Source organism: Dipodomys spectabilis, unplaced genomic scaffold, assembly GCF_019054845.1.
Source record: "Dipodomys spectabilis isolate Male_0828 unplaced genomic scaffold, ASM1905484v1 ptg000036l, whole genome shotgun sequence".
Taxonomy (NCBI): domain Eukaryota; kingdom Metazoa; phylum Chordata; class Mammalia; order Rodentia; family Heteromyidae; genus Dipodomys; species Dipodomys spectabilis.
In genome coordinates this window covers 743781-761051 of record NW_024870713.1, presented here as the reverse complement: position 1 = coordinate 761051, position 17271 = coordinate 743781, and the positions used below count along the sequence as shown (strand labels likewise).

At 35.2% G+C, this 17271-nt stretch overlaps 1 protein-coding gene across 4 annotated transcripts in view; it reads left to right on the top strand.

The window, feature by feature from the left end:
- The window catches only part of Dcaf6 (DDB1 and CUL4 associated factor 6), a 120386-nt gene that overhangs the window by 24582 nt on the left and 78533 nt on the right, over positions 1–17271 (top strand). For all 4 annotated transcript variants that reach the window (XM_042677374.1, XM_042677377.1, XM_042677376.1 and 1 more), the window contains exons 3-5: positions 5194–5286; positions 7637–7822; positions 15358–15471. In XM_042677374.1, coding sequence (XP_042533308.1) covers positions 5194–5286; positions 7637–7822; positions 15358–15471 — 393 coding nt within the window. The remainder of the gene's footprint in view (positions 1–5193; positions 5287–7636; positions 7823–15357; positions 15472–17271) is intronic.

Sequence of the window (17271 nt, the reverse complement as noted above, 5' to 3'; positions counted from 1 at the left end):
CTGCCTTATTTTCTGGTTTTGACGCCTTCCCTGTTTGAAATTAGAAGAATTGCTTTACTTTCTTTTGATTAGTGTTAGCAAGTATAGATTCCTCTGCTAACTTTTAGTCTTTATATTTAAAGCATGTTTCTTGTAGAAAACATTTTGGGCTTGATTTTTTTTTAAGCCAGCCTGACAATTAGTCTTTTATTGGTACATTTAGGTCATTGACATTTGAAATTATTTTGAAGTGTGTAGTTGGATTAAAGTATGCATTTTATATGCTACTTTTTATTTTCTGCCTTTGTTTTTTGATACTTTTTTGTCTTTTACTCTTTTCTGCCTTTTGTGGTTGTGTGTATGTGCTTGCATGTGCATGCACATGCATGTGTATGCTGGTACTGGGGCTTGAACTCAGGCTGGTCCCTTAGCTCTTTCACTCAAGGTGAGTGTTTTACCATTTGAGCCACAGCTCCACTTCTAGCTTTTTGGTGATTAATTGGCAATGAGTCTTATGCACCTTCTTGGCAGAGCTGATTGGAACCACAGTGCTCAGATATCCTGAGTAGCCAGGATTACAAACATGGGCCACCAAGGCTCTGCCTTTTGTGGTTTTAATTGAGCATTTTATGCAATTTCATTTCTTCCTTTCCTTTATCAGTTACTTGTTTGTTTGTTTATTATTTTGGGGTACTGGAACTTGAACTCAGGGCTTTGTTCTTGCCTGACTATAGCATGAGATCTCTTGCTTTAATTTTCAGATGGAGTCTCATTTTTTTTTCCTTACGTGATTTGAACTAGATTCTCCACTACTTAGGCCCTCTCTTGTAGCTGTGATGTCAGGTTATTTGTTGAGATAAGGGTCTCACTTTTTGCCCAGCATAGCCAGTGAATGTGTATTCTCTTGATCTTTACTTTTTGAGTAGCTGGGATTACAGATGTGAGCCTCTGTGCCTGGCCAATTATAATATTTTTTTAAAAAAAGAAATAAAAAAAACTTTTAGTAGTTACTCAAGAATGTAATAGTTAACTCAGGTATAGTGCTTTTAATTCAGTGGTATTTGCTTACCTAGCATGCTTAGCTACCTGGGTTTGATTTCAGAACCAAAAGAAAAATAATAGTTTTTAGTATACACATAAAACTAATCTAAGTGTCTTTTATTTCAAATAATTTTATATTGCTTTATAGGTAATATGAGTCCTAAATCCTCCCTGCTGTACTTTGAATAATTGATGTTACTTGTTTTATTTTGGTAAGCATACAAATACATAAGTATGTATAACTCAAAATATTATTTTGAATAATACTGTTTATTACGAATAGCATATTTTTATTTTCCCTACTCCTTCAGTGTACTTCCTTCCTTATGCAGATCCAGGTTTCTGAACTATATATTCCCTTTTTAAAAGAATATTTTGCAATATAGTTTTCCTGGCCACAAATTCCCTCAATGTTTATATGAGAAAATCTTTATTTCATCTTTAATTGTGAAAGATGACTTCAAGGGGTACCAAATTCTTGGTTGATGTTTTATTTTCTTTCAACACTTTAAGTATTTTATTGCACTTTCTTTTTGGTTGTATGATTTCTAAGAGGTCAGATATAATTTTTATTTCTCCATTGATAAGGCATTTCCCTTTCTCCCTTCTAAGGTTTCTTCCAGAATTTAAAAAAAAAATATTTCTTTAATTTGAAAATACATGGTTAGGTGAAGCTTTTTTAGTACTTATTCTGTTAAGTGTTCTCAGTTTTCTGAATTTCTGGTTTGCAATTTAACACTAATTTGGAAGTAGTTCTCCGTCATTGTTATTTCAGATATTTCTTGTTTTTTCTTTCACTTCTGATATTCCTATTGTGTATAAATTATACCTTTTGTACTTGCCTAAATCTTTTGATACTCTGTTATTTTTAGCCTTAGTTTTCCTTGCTTTTCACTTTTGTAGGTTGATAAGTCCTCATAGTCAGATATTTTTTCTTTAACTGCATTCAATCTGCTAATAAACCTATCAAAATGAGTCTTCTATTCTGTTACAGTGTTTTTGGTCTCTTAACTTTTTAAAAATTCTTTCTTAGAATTTCTCTCTCTGCTTTGCATTGCCCATCTGTTCTTAAATTTTGTCTACTTTATCTGGTAGAGCCCTTCTCACATTAATCATAACTGTTTCAAATTCCTGATCTGTTGTATTTGACAGCCCTGCTATATTTGGTTCTGATGCATGTCCTGTCTTTTTAAATTGTAATTTTTACCTTTTAGTATTATGAATTATAATATTGTTAATGTCTGTGCTTTATAAACAGGTAAAAGGAATTATTGTAAATCGATCGTTAGTAATATGGCAGTAAGGGACCAGAAGAAGGTATATATATGTCCTATTTTTAGATCTCTGTCTTTTATTTGCCTGTGTCTCTGATTTGTGAGCTTCAGTGTAGATTCTTGGTCCTCTCTTCCCCTTTAGTTGAGATAAAATAGTAGTAGTGTGGGTTAGCAGTGAATATTTTCTTTCCATTATTGGGAAGGTTAGAACTGGTGGTGTGTAGGATATGTCTTTCTCTTTCTCAGGTTACTTACAGATAAAACTTACTGATAAAACCATAGGCAGATCAAGGGTATGGTTAAATAGCTTCTTTTGAGAGCAGAGTTTGCTAAGAATGAATAGCTTTGGGTATTTAAAATGGTTCTTTGCAGAAAATGCAGTGGCATTTTTCTCTGAAATTTCTTGTGAGAACCTGGTTGAGACCCTGATGTTCAAACTTGAGAAAAGATGTCTCTTACAAATAGGTTCTCTGAACCTAGGTCTCCTTGGCACAGGCCGAAATTTTCTTAATAGAGACCCAGAAACACAACAAATCAAAGAAAGGTTGGACAAATGGGATTGCATGAAATTGCAGAGCTTCTGCATGGCAAAGGACAATCCGTGAGCTTGGATTTGGGAGATCTTCACTAGCCATACAACAGACAAGGCTCTCATATCTAAAATATACTTGGAACTCAAAAAATTAAATCCCCCCAAAACAAATCCTCAAAGAAACAATTGCCCAATAAATAAGTGGGCTAAAGACTTAAAAGAGAAACTTCTCTGAAGAGGAAAGAAGGATGGCCAATAGGCACATGAAGAAATGCTCAACCTCTCTAGCCATAAAAGAAATGCAAATCAAAACTACATTGAGATACCACCTCACCCCAGTTAGAATGGCTATAATCAAGAACTCTAATAACAACAAATGCTGGAGTGGATGTGGACAGAAGGGAACCCTACTGCATTGCTGGTAGGAGTGTAAACTTGTTCAACCACTTTGGAAAGCAGTATGGAGGTTCCTCAAAAGACTCCACATAGAGCTCTCCTATGACCCAGCAATCCCACTTTTGGGCATTTACCTAAATGTTCACAAACAAGACCATACTAAAGCTACCAGCACAACTATGTTTATTGCAGCATTATTTACCATTGCTAAGATATGGAACCAACCCAGATGCCCCTCAGTAGATGAATGGATCAAGAAAATGTGGCATATATGCATAATGGAATTCTGTGCCTCCATCAGAAAGAATTACATTGCCCCATTTGTTAGGAAATGGAAAAACTTGGAGAAAATTATATTAAGTGAAGTAAGCCAGGCCCAAAGAAACATAGGCCCCATGGTTTTCCTTATTTGCAATAACTAGTATATGTCTGAGACAAGCAGAAAAGGTCAGATAAGTTGATGTGAGGCGAAATGAACCCCAAGATAAGGACTGAAATGTTTTTTCTTTCTTGCTATTGTTTCTAACATATTTATAAGATGATTTCTTTGTTGCTGTGTATGTCCCCCCACCCCCACCCCCACGGTATAACCCGTTTTCCTTGTATTTGATGTTGGTGTAATTTGTGGTGGGGAAGGGAAAAAACAAATTGTTGAAATAGTGCTACAGGTGGACCCATTGCAACAATGAGATGTACAAGACATTATGGCGAAAAACGAACTTTACAACTTTGGTGTGTGTGTGGGGGAGGGGACAAAGGAGGATGCAACAATGCTTGATAAGAAATGTACTCATTACCTTGCTCATGTACTTGTAACCCCTCTGTATGGTATTTTCACAATATAAATAAATAAATAGGTTTTCTGGAGGTTTTTTTTGTTTTTTGTTTTTGTTTTTGTCATTCGTGGGGCTTGAAATCTGGGCCTGGGCACTGTGCCATTTCCAGTTTTCTGAGTGGTTTATTGGAGATAAGAGTGTCATGGACTTTCCTGCCCAGGCTGGTTTTGAACCACAATTCTCAGATCTCTGCCTCCTGAATAGCTAGGATTACAGGTGGACCTACCAACAACCGGTTGTTTTTTTTTTTTTATTGTGAAACTGCTGTACAGAGGGATTACAATTACATGGGCAAGATAACCGGCTGGTTTGTTTTTGTTTGTTGTTGTTGTTTTTTAAAATAATCATAGGTGCTCTTTCCAAATGTTTAGCAGTGCATCAGTTGTACTTCATGTTTTCCTGCCTCAACAGAAAGTTGAGGCAGGAAGTCTTTAAATCCTTGGCTTCTGTAAACTAAGACTCCCTGTGTTCACTTATTGATCTTTGTGGTTAGTGTCTTGTCCTCCTCAGACTACAGCTTTTTTTGGTTATTCTGAGATTTGAATTCAGAGCCTAACACTTCCTAGGCAGGTGCTCTCATCTTTTTTTCTTTGCACTGGTAATTTTTGAGATATAATCTTGCTTTCTGCTCAGGAATACATGTGGAGACACATGCAACTATGCTCAGCATCTTTTCCTTTGAGATGGAGTCTCACAGACTCTTCTGCCCAGATTGGCCTGGAACCTTGATCCTCCTAATCAGTCTCCTACATAGTTCAATTAAAAGATATATACCACTGGGTTGATTTATATATGTTGAGAAGGAATCTCACAAACATTTCTACCTGGGCTGGCCTTGAACCTCTGTCCTCCCATTCTCAGCCTCCTAAATAGCTAAGATTGCAGGTATGAACCACTGACACCCAGCTTCAACTTCTGCTTAATGTTATGATGGAGTGGTGATTTCCTTCTGGAACTTAGAACTGAAGTATGTTTTTTTTTTTTAAATGAGTAACTCTTAAATCCTTTTTATCATAAACATAATCATAATCTTTCTTATCATTAATGAGATGAATTGTGTGTCATCAGGTAAGTGAAAGATAATATATTTTCTTTTATATACCATCTGCTGATATTTCTTTTTTACTTTTTTTAGGTTAATACAATCTGTTGGAATGACACAGGGGAATATATTTTATCTGGCTCAGATGACACCAAGTTAGTAATTAGTAATCCTTACAGCAGAAAGGTAAAGTGGTTTAAATATCTATAATCTGGGGCTGAGAAGGTGGCTCAGTGGTAGAGTGCTTGCCTTGCATGCATGAGGCCCTGGGTTCAATTCCTCAGCACCACATAAGCAGGAAAAAAAAAAGCCGGAAGTGGTGCTATGGCTCAAGTGGTAGCATGCTGGCCTTGAGCTGAAGAGCTGAGGGACAGCGCCCAGACCCAGAGTTCAGGCTCCACAACCGGACCCAAAATAAATAAATAAATAAATAAATATAATTTAATGAGAAAAAAATCAAGAAGCTAGAAAAGTAGCTGAAAAATATCATGGGATGGGCATTTTATAATATATATCTTGTTTAAAGTTAATTTTCAATTTAGAAGTTATATTTATAACTTTTAGTTTTCTTAGGGATATGTAAGATTTTAATCATCTTTAGAATCTAGATCATTTATGTTTTAATGATTGCCACTGATATCATTATTTCAATGACATTGTTTGGGTAAAAAAAAAAAACCCATAAAACTCCAAAGGAAAAGCTTTGTAGTTTCTACTATTTGTGAAGCAAAGTTCTCTCCAAATTATGTACTTCCTTTTGTATTTAAAAGTAATTTGAGATGAAAATATTGGCGAGAGAATTAATAATGCCAATTATTTACATTTGACTACTAGTTTTCCAAAACAGTTTTGAGTCTTGGTAAACCTTGTTCAAATTTGTATATACTGACATTCTTCCCATAGCTTCAGTTTTGTAAACATTCAACTTTAGTAAATTTGAAACATTTAGAAAGGAGTATTAAAAGTATTAAAGGAGGACTTTTATAAGGCCTTTTAAGAGGATAATAAAAAATACTAATCTTAATTTAGGCACTTAAAAAGAACTTGTCTTAACTGCATATTATTTTAATATGTTTGCTTTTACCATTAATTTTTACTTTAGGAATAAAACTTAAACTTTGAAGTGTGCTATGCTCATGCCTGTAATCTTAGATACTAGGCAGATGGAGATGGGGTGAATTACAGTTTGAGTGAGCCTGGGCAAAAAGTTTGAGTGACTCTATTTCAATCAATAAAAAGCTGGATGTGATGGCACCCACCTACTATAAATGATTCGATTGATGGAAAGTGAGCCACAGAGTCTGTTACTGTCCTCACTTTATCAAGTAAATTGGAATTGGTAGTTTAGTATAATTTCAAATTGAATTTTCCATATGAATAAAGTTGAATATTATTTCTTATTTTTAAGGGTTATTTGTGTATCTTTGGATTGTGTCCAGGCCTTTTACCATTTAAAAAAAAAATCAAGACTTGTTGGTTTTCCTCTCAATTTTTAAGGGCTACTATCGGGAATTAGTCCTTATCTGTTAATTTATGTTGCAAATATTAAAGTACTAATTTTAAACTTTGTCACAGTTATGGTGTTTTAAATATAATTAATTGGAAGTGGTACTGTGACTTAAGTGGTAGAGTGCTACCCTTCAGCATGAAGATGCTCAAAGATGACACCTAGGCCCTGAGTTCAAACACCAGGATATGGGTGTGTGTGTGTGTGTGTGTGTGTGTGTGTGTGTGTGTGTGTGTGTGTGTGTGTGTGTGTGTGTGTGTGTGTGTGTGTACATATATATATATGGAATTGGATGTTGTAATTTCTGATGTAGCCTTATTTTTACTATGTCATTATTTTGATTTTGAGTTATTTAAGATGAATTTTGTTTCTCCATCCTAAAAAAGAATAATCACTTAGTATTATAGCCACCTTCCTTTTATTTGTGGTACTAGACTTAGCCTTGGGCTTGCTAGGCTATCCTAATCTACCACTTGAACATATTCTCAGCTACAGTTCTTTCTTATACTAAGATTTTATGAATGAGTAAAATATGCATTGTGTGTGTGTGTATGTATGTGTGTATCCGTACAAGTACGTGTGTGTGCATACACTACTCCTGGGCCTTGAACTCAGGGCCTCACATACTCACTCTACTTTTTTGCTCATGACTGATACTATACCACTTGAGCCATGCCTTCACTGCTGACTTTGGTGGTTAATTGGAGATGAGTCTCATAGATTTGTTTGCCCAGGTTGAATCTGAATCTATCTTCACATCTCAGCATTCTGAGCTTAGCTAGGATTATAGGCATGAATCACCAGTGTTTGACAGTATTTGCCTTTTATGACACTTATTTCAGTTGATGGTAATTATTTCAACTCAGGACAATTTTTTTTTGTAAACTTCTGTTTTTTTCCTAACTATAATAGTTTAAATTACACTTTTGTTGAAATGAGAATATTAAAGAGCATTTGCTACTGATTATATATTAAATATATATGTTTCTTCATAGGAAAAATAAATTATCATGAACTGTCTCTATTTAGGTTTTGACAACAATTCGTTCGGGACATCGAGCAAATATATTTAGTGCAAAATTCTTACCATGTACAAATGATAAGCAGATTATATCCTGCTCTGGAGATGGAGTGATATTTTATACTAATGTTGAACAAGATGTAGAAACTAACAGACAGTGTCAATTTACGTGCCATTATGGAACTACCTATGAGGTAGGATATTATGATTATTATATATTGTAAAGGTGTAGTGTGCATATGTAAATGTATACATCTGCATATACATACATGTTTGTGTACATGACCCATACATAGAAATTATTGGCAGACTCAGCAAAACGTTTGAAAAAATTCATCTTCATAGATTTGTGAATAAGATGTATTAGTATTATAAGTTGAATTTGTAACATTTTTAACTATGTGATTTTGTAGTAATTTTTGCCCTCTGAAACACTTTTATCTCATTGCCTTGCATAAAGTCATTACTAACATCTTTAGTACATAAGTTTGTTTTCTGTTGCTAATAACACAATACCACAGACTGGGTAAAGGGTAATTTTTTTGGAGTAGAATTGCGATTTGAACTTGTGGTTTTGTGCTTACTAGACAAACTACCATTTGAGCCATGCCCTAGGTCTTTGGTAAATTAAGGAAAATGAATTTATTTTGACTCATGGTTGTAGTACGCAAGATGGAGGGGCTGCATCTAAGGATGGCCAACTTCTCTGGCAAAGTTCTGAGATAGTGCCACATCACATGTCAAGAGATAGCCTCTACAAGCATGTGTGCATGTGTGCACATGTGTGTATGTGCTAGGGTCTCTTCTTTTTCTTATAAAGCCAGCAGAATTTAATCAGGGAGGGCGTACCCTAATTACCTTTTTTAATCCTAATTATACCTCTCAGAGCCCTACCTGTATTCTTAATATTTCAGAATGTGAATTAATTCTTAACATACCAAGCCTTTGGGACACACACTCAAACCATATCCTGGGATTACAAGCACAGAAAACTACACCTAGCATCTTTTACATTTAGACAGAATCTGGTAGAATTTCTGCTTAGAGTCACCTAGAATTGAAATCTTTTTTTTTTATTTTGCCAATCCTGGGGCTTGAACTCTTGGCTCAAGGCTAGCGGTCTACCACTTGAGCCATAGAGCCATTTCTGGCTTTTTCTGTTTATGTGGTACTGAGGAATTGAACCAGGGCTTCATGCATGCTAGGCAAACACTCTACCACTAAAGCTACATTCTTAACACCTGGAATTGTAATCTTCCTAATCTCAGCTTCCATGTAATTTCAGATGACAACTATAAGCCACTGGTACCCAGTTCTCAACACTGTTCTTTTTTGCTTTTGTTTTCTTATTTTTTTCTCTAGTTTTTGTACCAAGCTTCTTTTGCTGAACAAATGCTTATATTTGTTAAAGTCATCTATGTTGTGCACAAGTAGAAGTCTCTTTTTTTTGGCAGGGGTTGGGCTTCTACTGGGCTTGAGCTCAGGGCCAGGGCTCTATCCTTCTACTACTTGAGCCACAGCTGCACTTTTTCCAGCTTTTTGGTAGCTTATTGAAGGTAAGAGTCTCATGAATTTTCCTGCCTGGGCTGGCTTCGAAATGTGATTCTCAGACCTTAGCCCACTGAGTAGCTAGCATAATTTACCCATTTTTATTGTTGTATAGTGTTCTATTGCATGGATATATGCTTTACCAGCTCTATTGTTGATGAAAAATTGAAGATTTAATTTTCCAGTTTAGAAAACATTCTTTTGCATACAGAACTACACATATTTTTAGGGAGTATAAATTAGAGTAAGAGTTACTTGGGCTTGGTACCTGTGGCTCACCCCTGTAATCCTAGCTACTCAGGAGGCTGAGATCTGAGGATCATTGTTCAAAACCATCCAGGGCAGGAAAGTCCGTGAGACGCTTATCTCCAATAAACCACTAGAAAACCAGAAGTGGTGCTGTGGCTCAAGTGGTAGAGAGCTAGCTTTGAGCTGAAGAGCTCAGGGACAGTGCCCAGGCCCAGAGTTCAAGTCTCACAACCGATTTAATTGTTTTAGCAATAATGCCAAATAATTGGTTAACTGTGATACTAACTATATTGTCACCAACAACATATAAAAGTTTGTATTGCAGCTCATCTTTGCCAATAACGTCTTACTTTTTTTTTTTTTTTAGAAGATACAGATTATCATCTTAATGTGGTTTCAACTTGCTGAATTTCATTGATGATACTGCTTAGATTGAGCATCTGCTCATATATTTATTATTTATTTGGATATATTCTTGTGAAGTATATGTTTTGATCTGTGCCTATTTTTTTAATTAGATTACCAATCCTATTTATTTTATTATTTTCTTTTTTTTTTTTGGGTCCGGTCATGGGGCCTGAACTCTGGGCCTGGGTGCTGTCACCTCAGCTCTTAAGCTCAAGGCTAGCGCTCTACCACTTGAGCCACAGCGCCACTTCCACTTCCGGATTTTGTCTTTTTTCTTATGTGGTGCTGAGGAATTGAACCCAGGGCCTCAAGCATGCAAGGCAAGCACTCTACCACTGAGCCACCTTCCCAGCCCCTTATTTTATTATTTTCTATTTATGACAGTTTCCTGTATCTCTTGTTTTACTTTGTGGTAATATCTTCACTCTCTTGAGTTTAGTCTTTTGATTAAAAGAACTACTTAATATTTTTGTAAGTTGGTCTTTTCTTTATTATTAGTAGCTTTGCAGGCTGGCAATAAATATTTTATTCCAAAGTTGGGAATATATTTTTCTGTTTTCTCTTTTGGAGATTATATTGCTTTTTTTCCCCCAGTATTTAGATCTGCATTCCATCCGGGTTTGATTTTTGTTATAGTGTGGCATAGTTGTCCTTTTTTTCCCCCAGATGACATAATGCTCATGTGTTGAAGGCTGTAAATTCAGAGGTGACTGGATCATGAGAATATCTTACTTAATTGATTAATCTGTTGATGAATTCATAACTGTACATAAATTAAATATGAGGTGGAGCCTGGATGGAGGAAACAGGCTCGCATCTGAGGGGCCTATTTAACTTTGTGTGTGTGTGTGTGTGTGTGTGTGTGTGTGTGTGTGTGTGTGTGTGTGTGTGTGTGTGTGTGTGTGTGTGTGTGTTTGAGGTGGGTTTTTGGTATTTGTCTGAGCTTGGCTTTCAACTGAACATCTTCCTTTTGAGTGCTGGGATTACAGATAATTTGTAGCCATATCTTGCCTAAAGGATGTGTCTTCTTATTTTCCTACCTCTCCTTTCTCCCAACTTTTCTCCACTGTCTTTGAGGCAATTTTCTAATCTTCTGGAGATTAGAAGTGGAATTACTGAGTCCATATGATAACTCCGTTTTACATTTATTGTGGAACTTTCACATTGTTTCTCTAGCAGCCTGTAACATTTTTTTTCCCACTAGCAATGCAGGAAGGAATCCATTTCCTCATTTCCTCACCAACATTTGTTAAAATCAGGTATTTTTTGTTGAATATCCTAACAGGTTTGAAATAATGTCTCATTTTGATTTTGATTTACTCAAACTTTGATATTAAACATTGCATCTGCTTATTGGTCTCATATATATGTGTATTTATGTATAAATATATGTATGTATGTGCCTCCTTATCTATATGACTATAATATATAAATAATATATAATATATTTAAGAATATTTTTATATGTAATATTTTATATGAACATTCATGATATATTAATATTAAGAAATATATTAATATAATAAATATATAATTAATATGTGTATAACATACACGTGTGCATAATGTACATATATTATGTATATGTGTATATATTGTACATATATGTATAACTATATATGTATATATATGTATATATACACATATATGTATATATGTATTATGTATATATATTTATATAATTTTTTTGTGAAATGTCCATCTCAAGTTCTTTGCTGCCCCTCCCTTCAAATTGGTGCTAATGATTGAACATAGAGCCTTTCTTATATGCTGGGAAAGTGATATACCACCAAGCTACATCTGCAGCCTGCTATTTGCCTTGTGTGTGTGTGTGTGTGTGTGTGTGTGTGTGTGTGTGTGTGTATGTGTGCATGTGTGCATGTGGGTTGGTTGTTGGTCTTGAACTTAGAGCCAGCCTGAGTGCTGTCCCTGAGCATTTTTGTTTAAAGCTAGCAGTCTACCACTTGAGCCATATGTCTACTTCCGGATTTTGTGGCACTTAATTGGAAATCATACTTTCCTGCCTGGGCTGGCTTGGAACCATGATCCTCAGATCTTAGTCTCCTAATTAGCTAGGATTATAGGCATGAGCCACAGGTCCCATGGCTTGCCTTTTTTTCTCTTTTTTCCTTTATTTATTTATTTTTTTGGCTGGTTCTGGGCCTTCAACTTGGTTTGGAGATTGTCCCTGAAGCTCTTTGTGCTTAAGGTTCTACTACTTGAACCAGAGCAACACTTCTGGCTTTTTTTGAGTAGTTTATTGAAGATAAGAGTCTTACCCAGTCTAGCTTTGAACTATGATCCTCATATCTCAGCCTCCTGAATAGCTGGATTGCAGGCATGAACCTCCAGTGCCCACCACCATTTTTTAATTGCTTTTTTTGTTTTCCACTTACAGAAGTTTATTGTATATTCCTTTGTCAAATGTATGATTTGTGAATATTTTCCACCTGTTCCATAGGTTGCCTTATTATTTTGTTGATTTTTATGTTTGGTATAATCCTATTTGTCAATTTTTTTTCTTTTGTTACATTTGTTACATTCATTATAGCTAAGAAATTATTGCCATCTCCAATGTTAGAAAGGTTTTTCCTATGTTTTCTTCTAGGAATATTATAGTTGGAGGTGTTATGCTTAGGTCTTCATTGCAATGTAAGGTATGAAAAGGTCCAACTCTATGCTTTTATATATGGAAAGCCAGGTTTTCCTACAATATTTGCTCAATACACTGTTTTTCCCAATGGTATATTATTGGGAATTTTGTTGAAGATTATTTGATCATGAGTATGTACATTTTATGTGTTATCCTACCCTTTTATAATTTGTTTTTATTAGTTACATTTTTTTAGATTCCACATATACGTGAAATCATTCAGTATTTATTTGTGTTTTGCTTATTTCCTTAGCGTAAGCTTCACCCATTCATCTGTGTTGTCACAAATGGCAGGATTTCCTTTTTCTTTTTAGACTGAATAATATCCCTTTATGAGTTTATGTTCATATATGCACATACAGAGGAGGCACATTCCTTTATCCATTCATTCATCAATGGACAGGATATTTCCATTTATTGGCTGCTGTGACTAGTGCTCCTATGAGCATGTGTGCAAAGATTTTTTTTGAGATAATTTATTTCCTATATAAGTCAGATCCTATAATACTTGGACTTTTTGGAAATTCTCCTTATTGTTTTGCTGTACCAGTTTACATTTCTACTGATAATACATAATGGTTTCCTTCTAGGTGTAGTGGCTTAAGACTGTCATCCCAGTATTTGGAGGCTGAGGTAGGAGGACCTCTAATTCTATTTGAGGCCAGCCTACACTTTGGTTGTTGTCTTTTTCTTCTATTATTGGAGCTCTTTTGACTGGGCATTTTATAGTTTTCTTTTCCAGGGTAAAAATCTTGTTATTCATTGTTGATTGCAAAATTATTATATATATTGTGGGGCTTGAACTCTGGGCTTGGGCGCTGTCCCTCAGCTCTTCAGCTCAAGGTGAGCACTCTACCACTTGAACTACAGCACCACTTCTGGTTTCCTGGTGGTTTATTGGAGATAGAAGTCTCACGGTCTTTCCTGGCTTTGAACCATGATCCTCAGATCTCAGCCTCCTGAGTAGCTAGGATTACAGGTGTGAGCCACTGGTGCCCGGCTTTACAAAATTGTTCTATACAAAGAATAGGCTATACTCTAGTTAGATTTAGCCTAAGAGTGTAGATCTATCATTATATCTATATATCTGACGTATATACAACACACATTTATTCTCATGCAGCATTATTATAAAAATTCTCGAAGTCAGGAGTCTGAAATAATTCTTAAAAGGGTTGGCAGATATATGTGCCTTCAGGTTTTACCTTGCCAGCTTCTAGATTCCCTTATGTATTCTTGAATCAAGGCATCCATCTCCAAGTCAGCCATTTAGCATTTTTAAATCTTCGTTTGTCTCTCAACTTTTTCCATTATTTGTCATCTTCTCTACTTTTTCTTGACTATCCCCTTCCAGTCATAAAGACTCATATTTATATTGGACCAATGTGGGTAATTGTTAGTAGTATATAGTCATAGGTTCCAGGAATTAGGATGTGAACATGTCTGAGGCACCACTATAATAGAAAATAAAGGTTTCCTAAATAAAATTTTAAAGTACAATATGCATATAGGCTGTAGTACTACCTACAGCCTGTATTTTTACAAAATCACATGTACTCAGAACCAAGAACAACATCCCTAACAGCCCTTTGTGTATAACAAAAGTTCAAAGTAATCACTGTTTAATCTCTTTCAACAGCAGAAGTTATTTTGCCAATTTTTAGAAACTATATTATGGAAATACTATAAATAAATATAGATTCATCTCCTTTTTATTTCTGGCTTCATTTTCACATTAGATTTATTTATGTTGCTGAAGCTGGTATAGTTTGGTTATTGCTATACTCATCTCATATTGTAAGAATTTTTTTGTTTCAGTATTTGGCTCATCCAGTGCCACTATGAACATTCTAATACATGTATCTAGATGATGTATGCAGGTGTTTATTTTATTGAAAAGGCATACATCTGAACTAGTGGATACTAACATACTGTTTTCTGTGTAATTGCACCTTTGTATACTCCCATTGACAATACATTTCTGCTTCTCCGTGTATTCATCAATAATACGTTTCTTTCATCTTGGCCATTCCAATGATATTTAGTGCTATTTCCTTATATGTTAATTTGCATTTTTAAAATAATTAATGAATTATATCACTTTGGAGCATATACAATATTTTTTAAACATAGGAACATGTTTTCCACTGTTTGAGTACATAAAACCATATATGAAAATACTAAATACCCAAAGACAGAGGAAGAGAACTTTTGGAGACAGAGGTCACAAGAGAACATTAACTGAGTGTCTTAAAATCCCTGAATTAGAAGTGGTTACAGAACCATTTAAAATATGCTAATTCTTTAAAAATGTTTTATTGTGGAAAAGTGTATGTAACATTGATTTAAACATTTTTGATTGTATAATTCTGTAACATTAAATAAATTTATGTTGTGGTGTAACTGTTACCACCATATAAGATTCTTTTTGAGAAGTGCATTTATTCATTTAAGTCATTTCAGCAGCCTTTTAAAAAAGATTAGAGAAGAAAATTTTATCACATATTTGTAATATAGGATAAATTTACTTATAGAAAATATTAAAAAAATTGATCTTAAGTAGTTTGAATAATTATATCTAGGGGATAATCTTTCTTGTCAAAGTTGTTAATATTTTTGAAGAGTTGTTCATATTTTTGAAGTTATAGTATATCTGAAGTTGTAGTAATTATAATTTCAAAATAATAATATTGTTCTGGTGTCTACTTGTATTACACTGTTTTAAATCATGGTGTAGATAAGTCATAGATAATTCAAAATAATGGTTTTGTTGCCTTCACATTAATCATTTTATGAAATATTAGTAGTGTGTTTCAGAGCCAACTGTTTGAATATTTGTAATGTCACCTGTACTTTTGCTTGTATCTTCAGGTTATGACTGTACCAAATGACCCTTACACCTTTCTCTCATGTGGGGAAGATGGAACTGTTAGGTGGTTTGACACACGCATTAAAACTAGCTGTACAAAAGAAGACTGCAAAGATGTAAGAATCTAATTTTATATAAATGATACAGAGAAGTTATAGTTATAACTAAATTTGGATAGTTATTTATTTGGAGCTGATAAGATTTACTCCTAAATTTTGTTTTACTGATATTTTCAATTATAATTTTTTTGGTGTCAATACTGGAGTTTGAACTCAAGGCCAGGATATGCTCCCTTAGTTTTTTTCCCCCTGAAAATGGTAGTTCTAGCACTTTCAGCCACACTTCTACTTCCAGATATTTGGTGGTTAATTTGAGATAAAATTCTCACAGACTTTCCTGCCAAACCTTGATCCTCTGATGTCAGCCTATTTCATTGTTAGGATTATAGCCATGAGCCACCAGGTCTGATTAATAGTTAATAATTATCTTCTGCTATATACATTATAATACTGGCCATAGGAAAGGTAGATTTGTACTGTTTTGCCTATCAAATGCACTAACAGTAATGGCATTTCTAGTACAGTTAATGAGACAGTAACTTGTTCCATACATTGGATAAGAGTTTTTACATTTCTGAAGATGTTTATTACGTGAATATGATTTTTAGGCACTATATATTAATATATGAAATTTAGCTTATTTTAAAAAGGGGTTAAAATTGTGGAAATATAAGTTTCTTGAATTGTTTTTGTAGCAGCATTTGTATTTTTTCCCCCCCGTCTTGAGCTTGAACTCAGGGTCTGGGCACTCACTGTCCTTGAGCCTCTCTATGCTCAAGGCTACCACTTGAACCACAGTGCCACTTTCGGCCTTTTCTGTTTATGTAGTACTGAGGAATTGAACCCAGGGCTTTTTTTTTTTTTTGATTTTTTTTTTTATTGTGAAAATACTGTACAGAGGGGTTACAATTACATGAGCAAGATAATGAGTACATTTCTTATCAAGCATTGTAGCCTCCTCCCTTGTTTCCCCTTCCCATCCCATCCTCCCCCCTGCCTCCCCACCCAACCCTCTTCCTCCCCCCCCCCCCCAAAGTTGTAAAGTTCGTTTTCAACATAAAGACTTGTACGTCTCATTGTTGCAATGGGTCCACCTGTATCCCTATTTGAACGATTTGTTTTTTTTCCCCCTCCACAAATTATACCAACATCAAATACAGTGAACGCAGGGGTTATACCATGGGGGAGGGGGGGCGGGACATACAAAGCAACAAAGAAATAATCTTATAAATGTGTTAGAAACAATCGCATGAAAGAAAAAAGCATTTGAATACATATCTTAGGGTTCATTTCCCTAACATCAACTTATCTGACCTTTTCTGCTTGACTCAGACATATACTAGTTATTGCAAATAAGGGAAACCGTGGGACCTGTGTTTCTTTGGGCCTGGCTTACTTCACTAGCCATACAACTGACAAGGGTCTCATATCTAAAATATACCTGGGGGCTGGGAAGGTGGCTCAGTGGTAGAGCGCTTGCCTTGCATGCATGAAGCCCTGGGTTCGATTCCGCAGCACCACATAAGCAAAAAGAAAAAAGCCGGAAGTGGCGCTGTGGCTCAAGTGGTAGAGCGCTAGCCTTGAGCTGAAGAGCTGAGGGACAGTGCCCAGGCCCAGAGTTCAGGCCCCACGACCGGACCCAAAAAAAATAAATAAATAAAATAAAATAAAATATACCTGGAACTCAAAAGATTAAATCCACCAACAACAAATCTTCAAAGAAACAACTGTCCAATAAATAAATGGGCTAAAGACTTAAAGAGAAACTTCTCTGAAGAGGAAAGAAGGGGGCTGGGAAGGTGGCTCAGTGGTAGAGCACTTGCCTTGCATGCATGAAGCCCTGGGTTCGATTTCTCA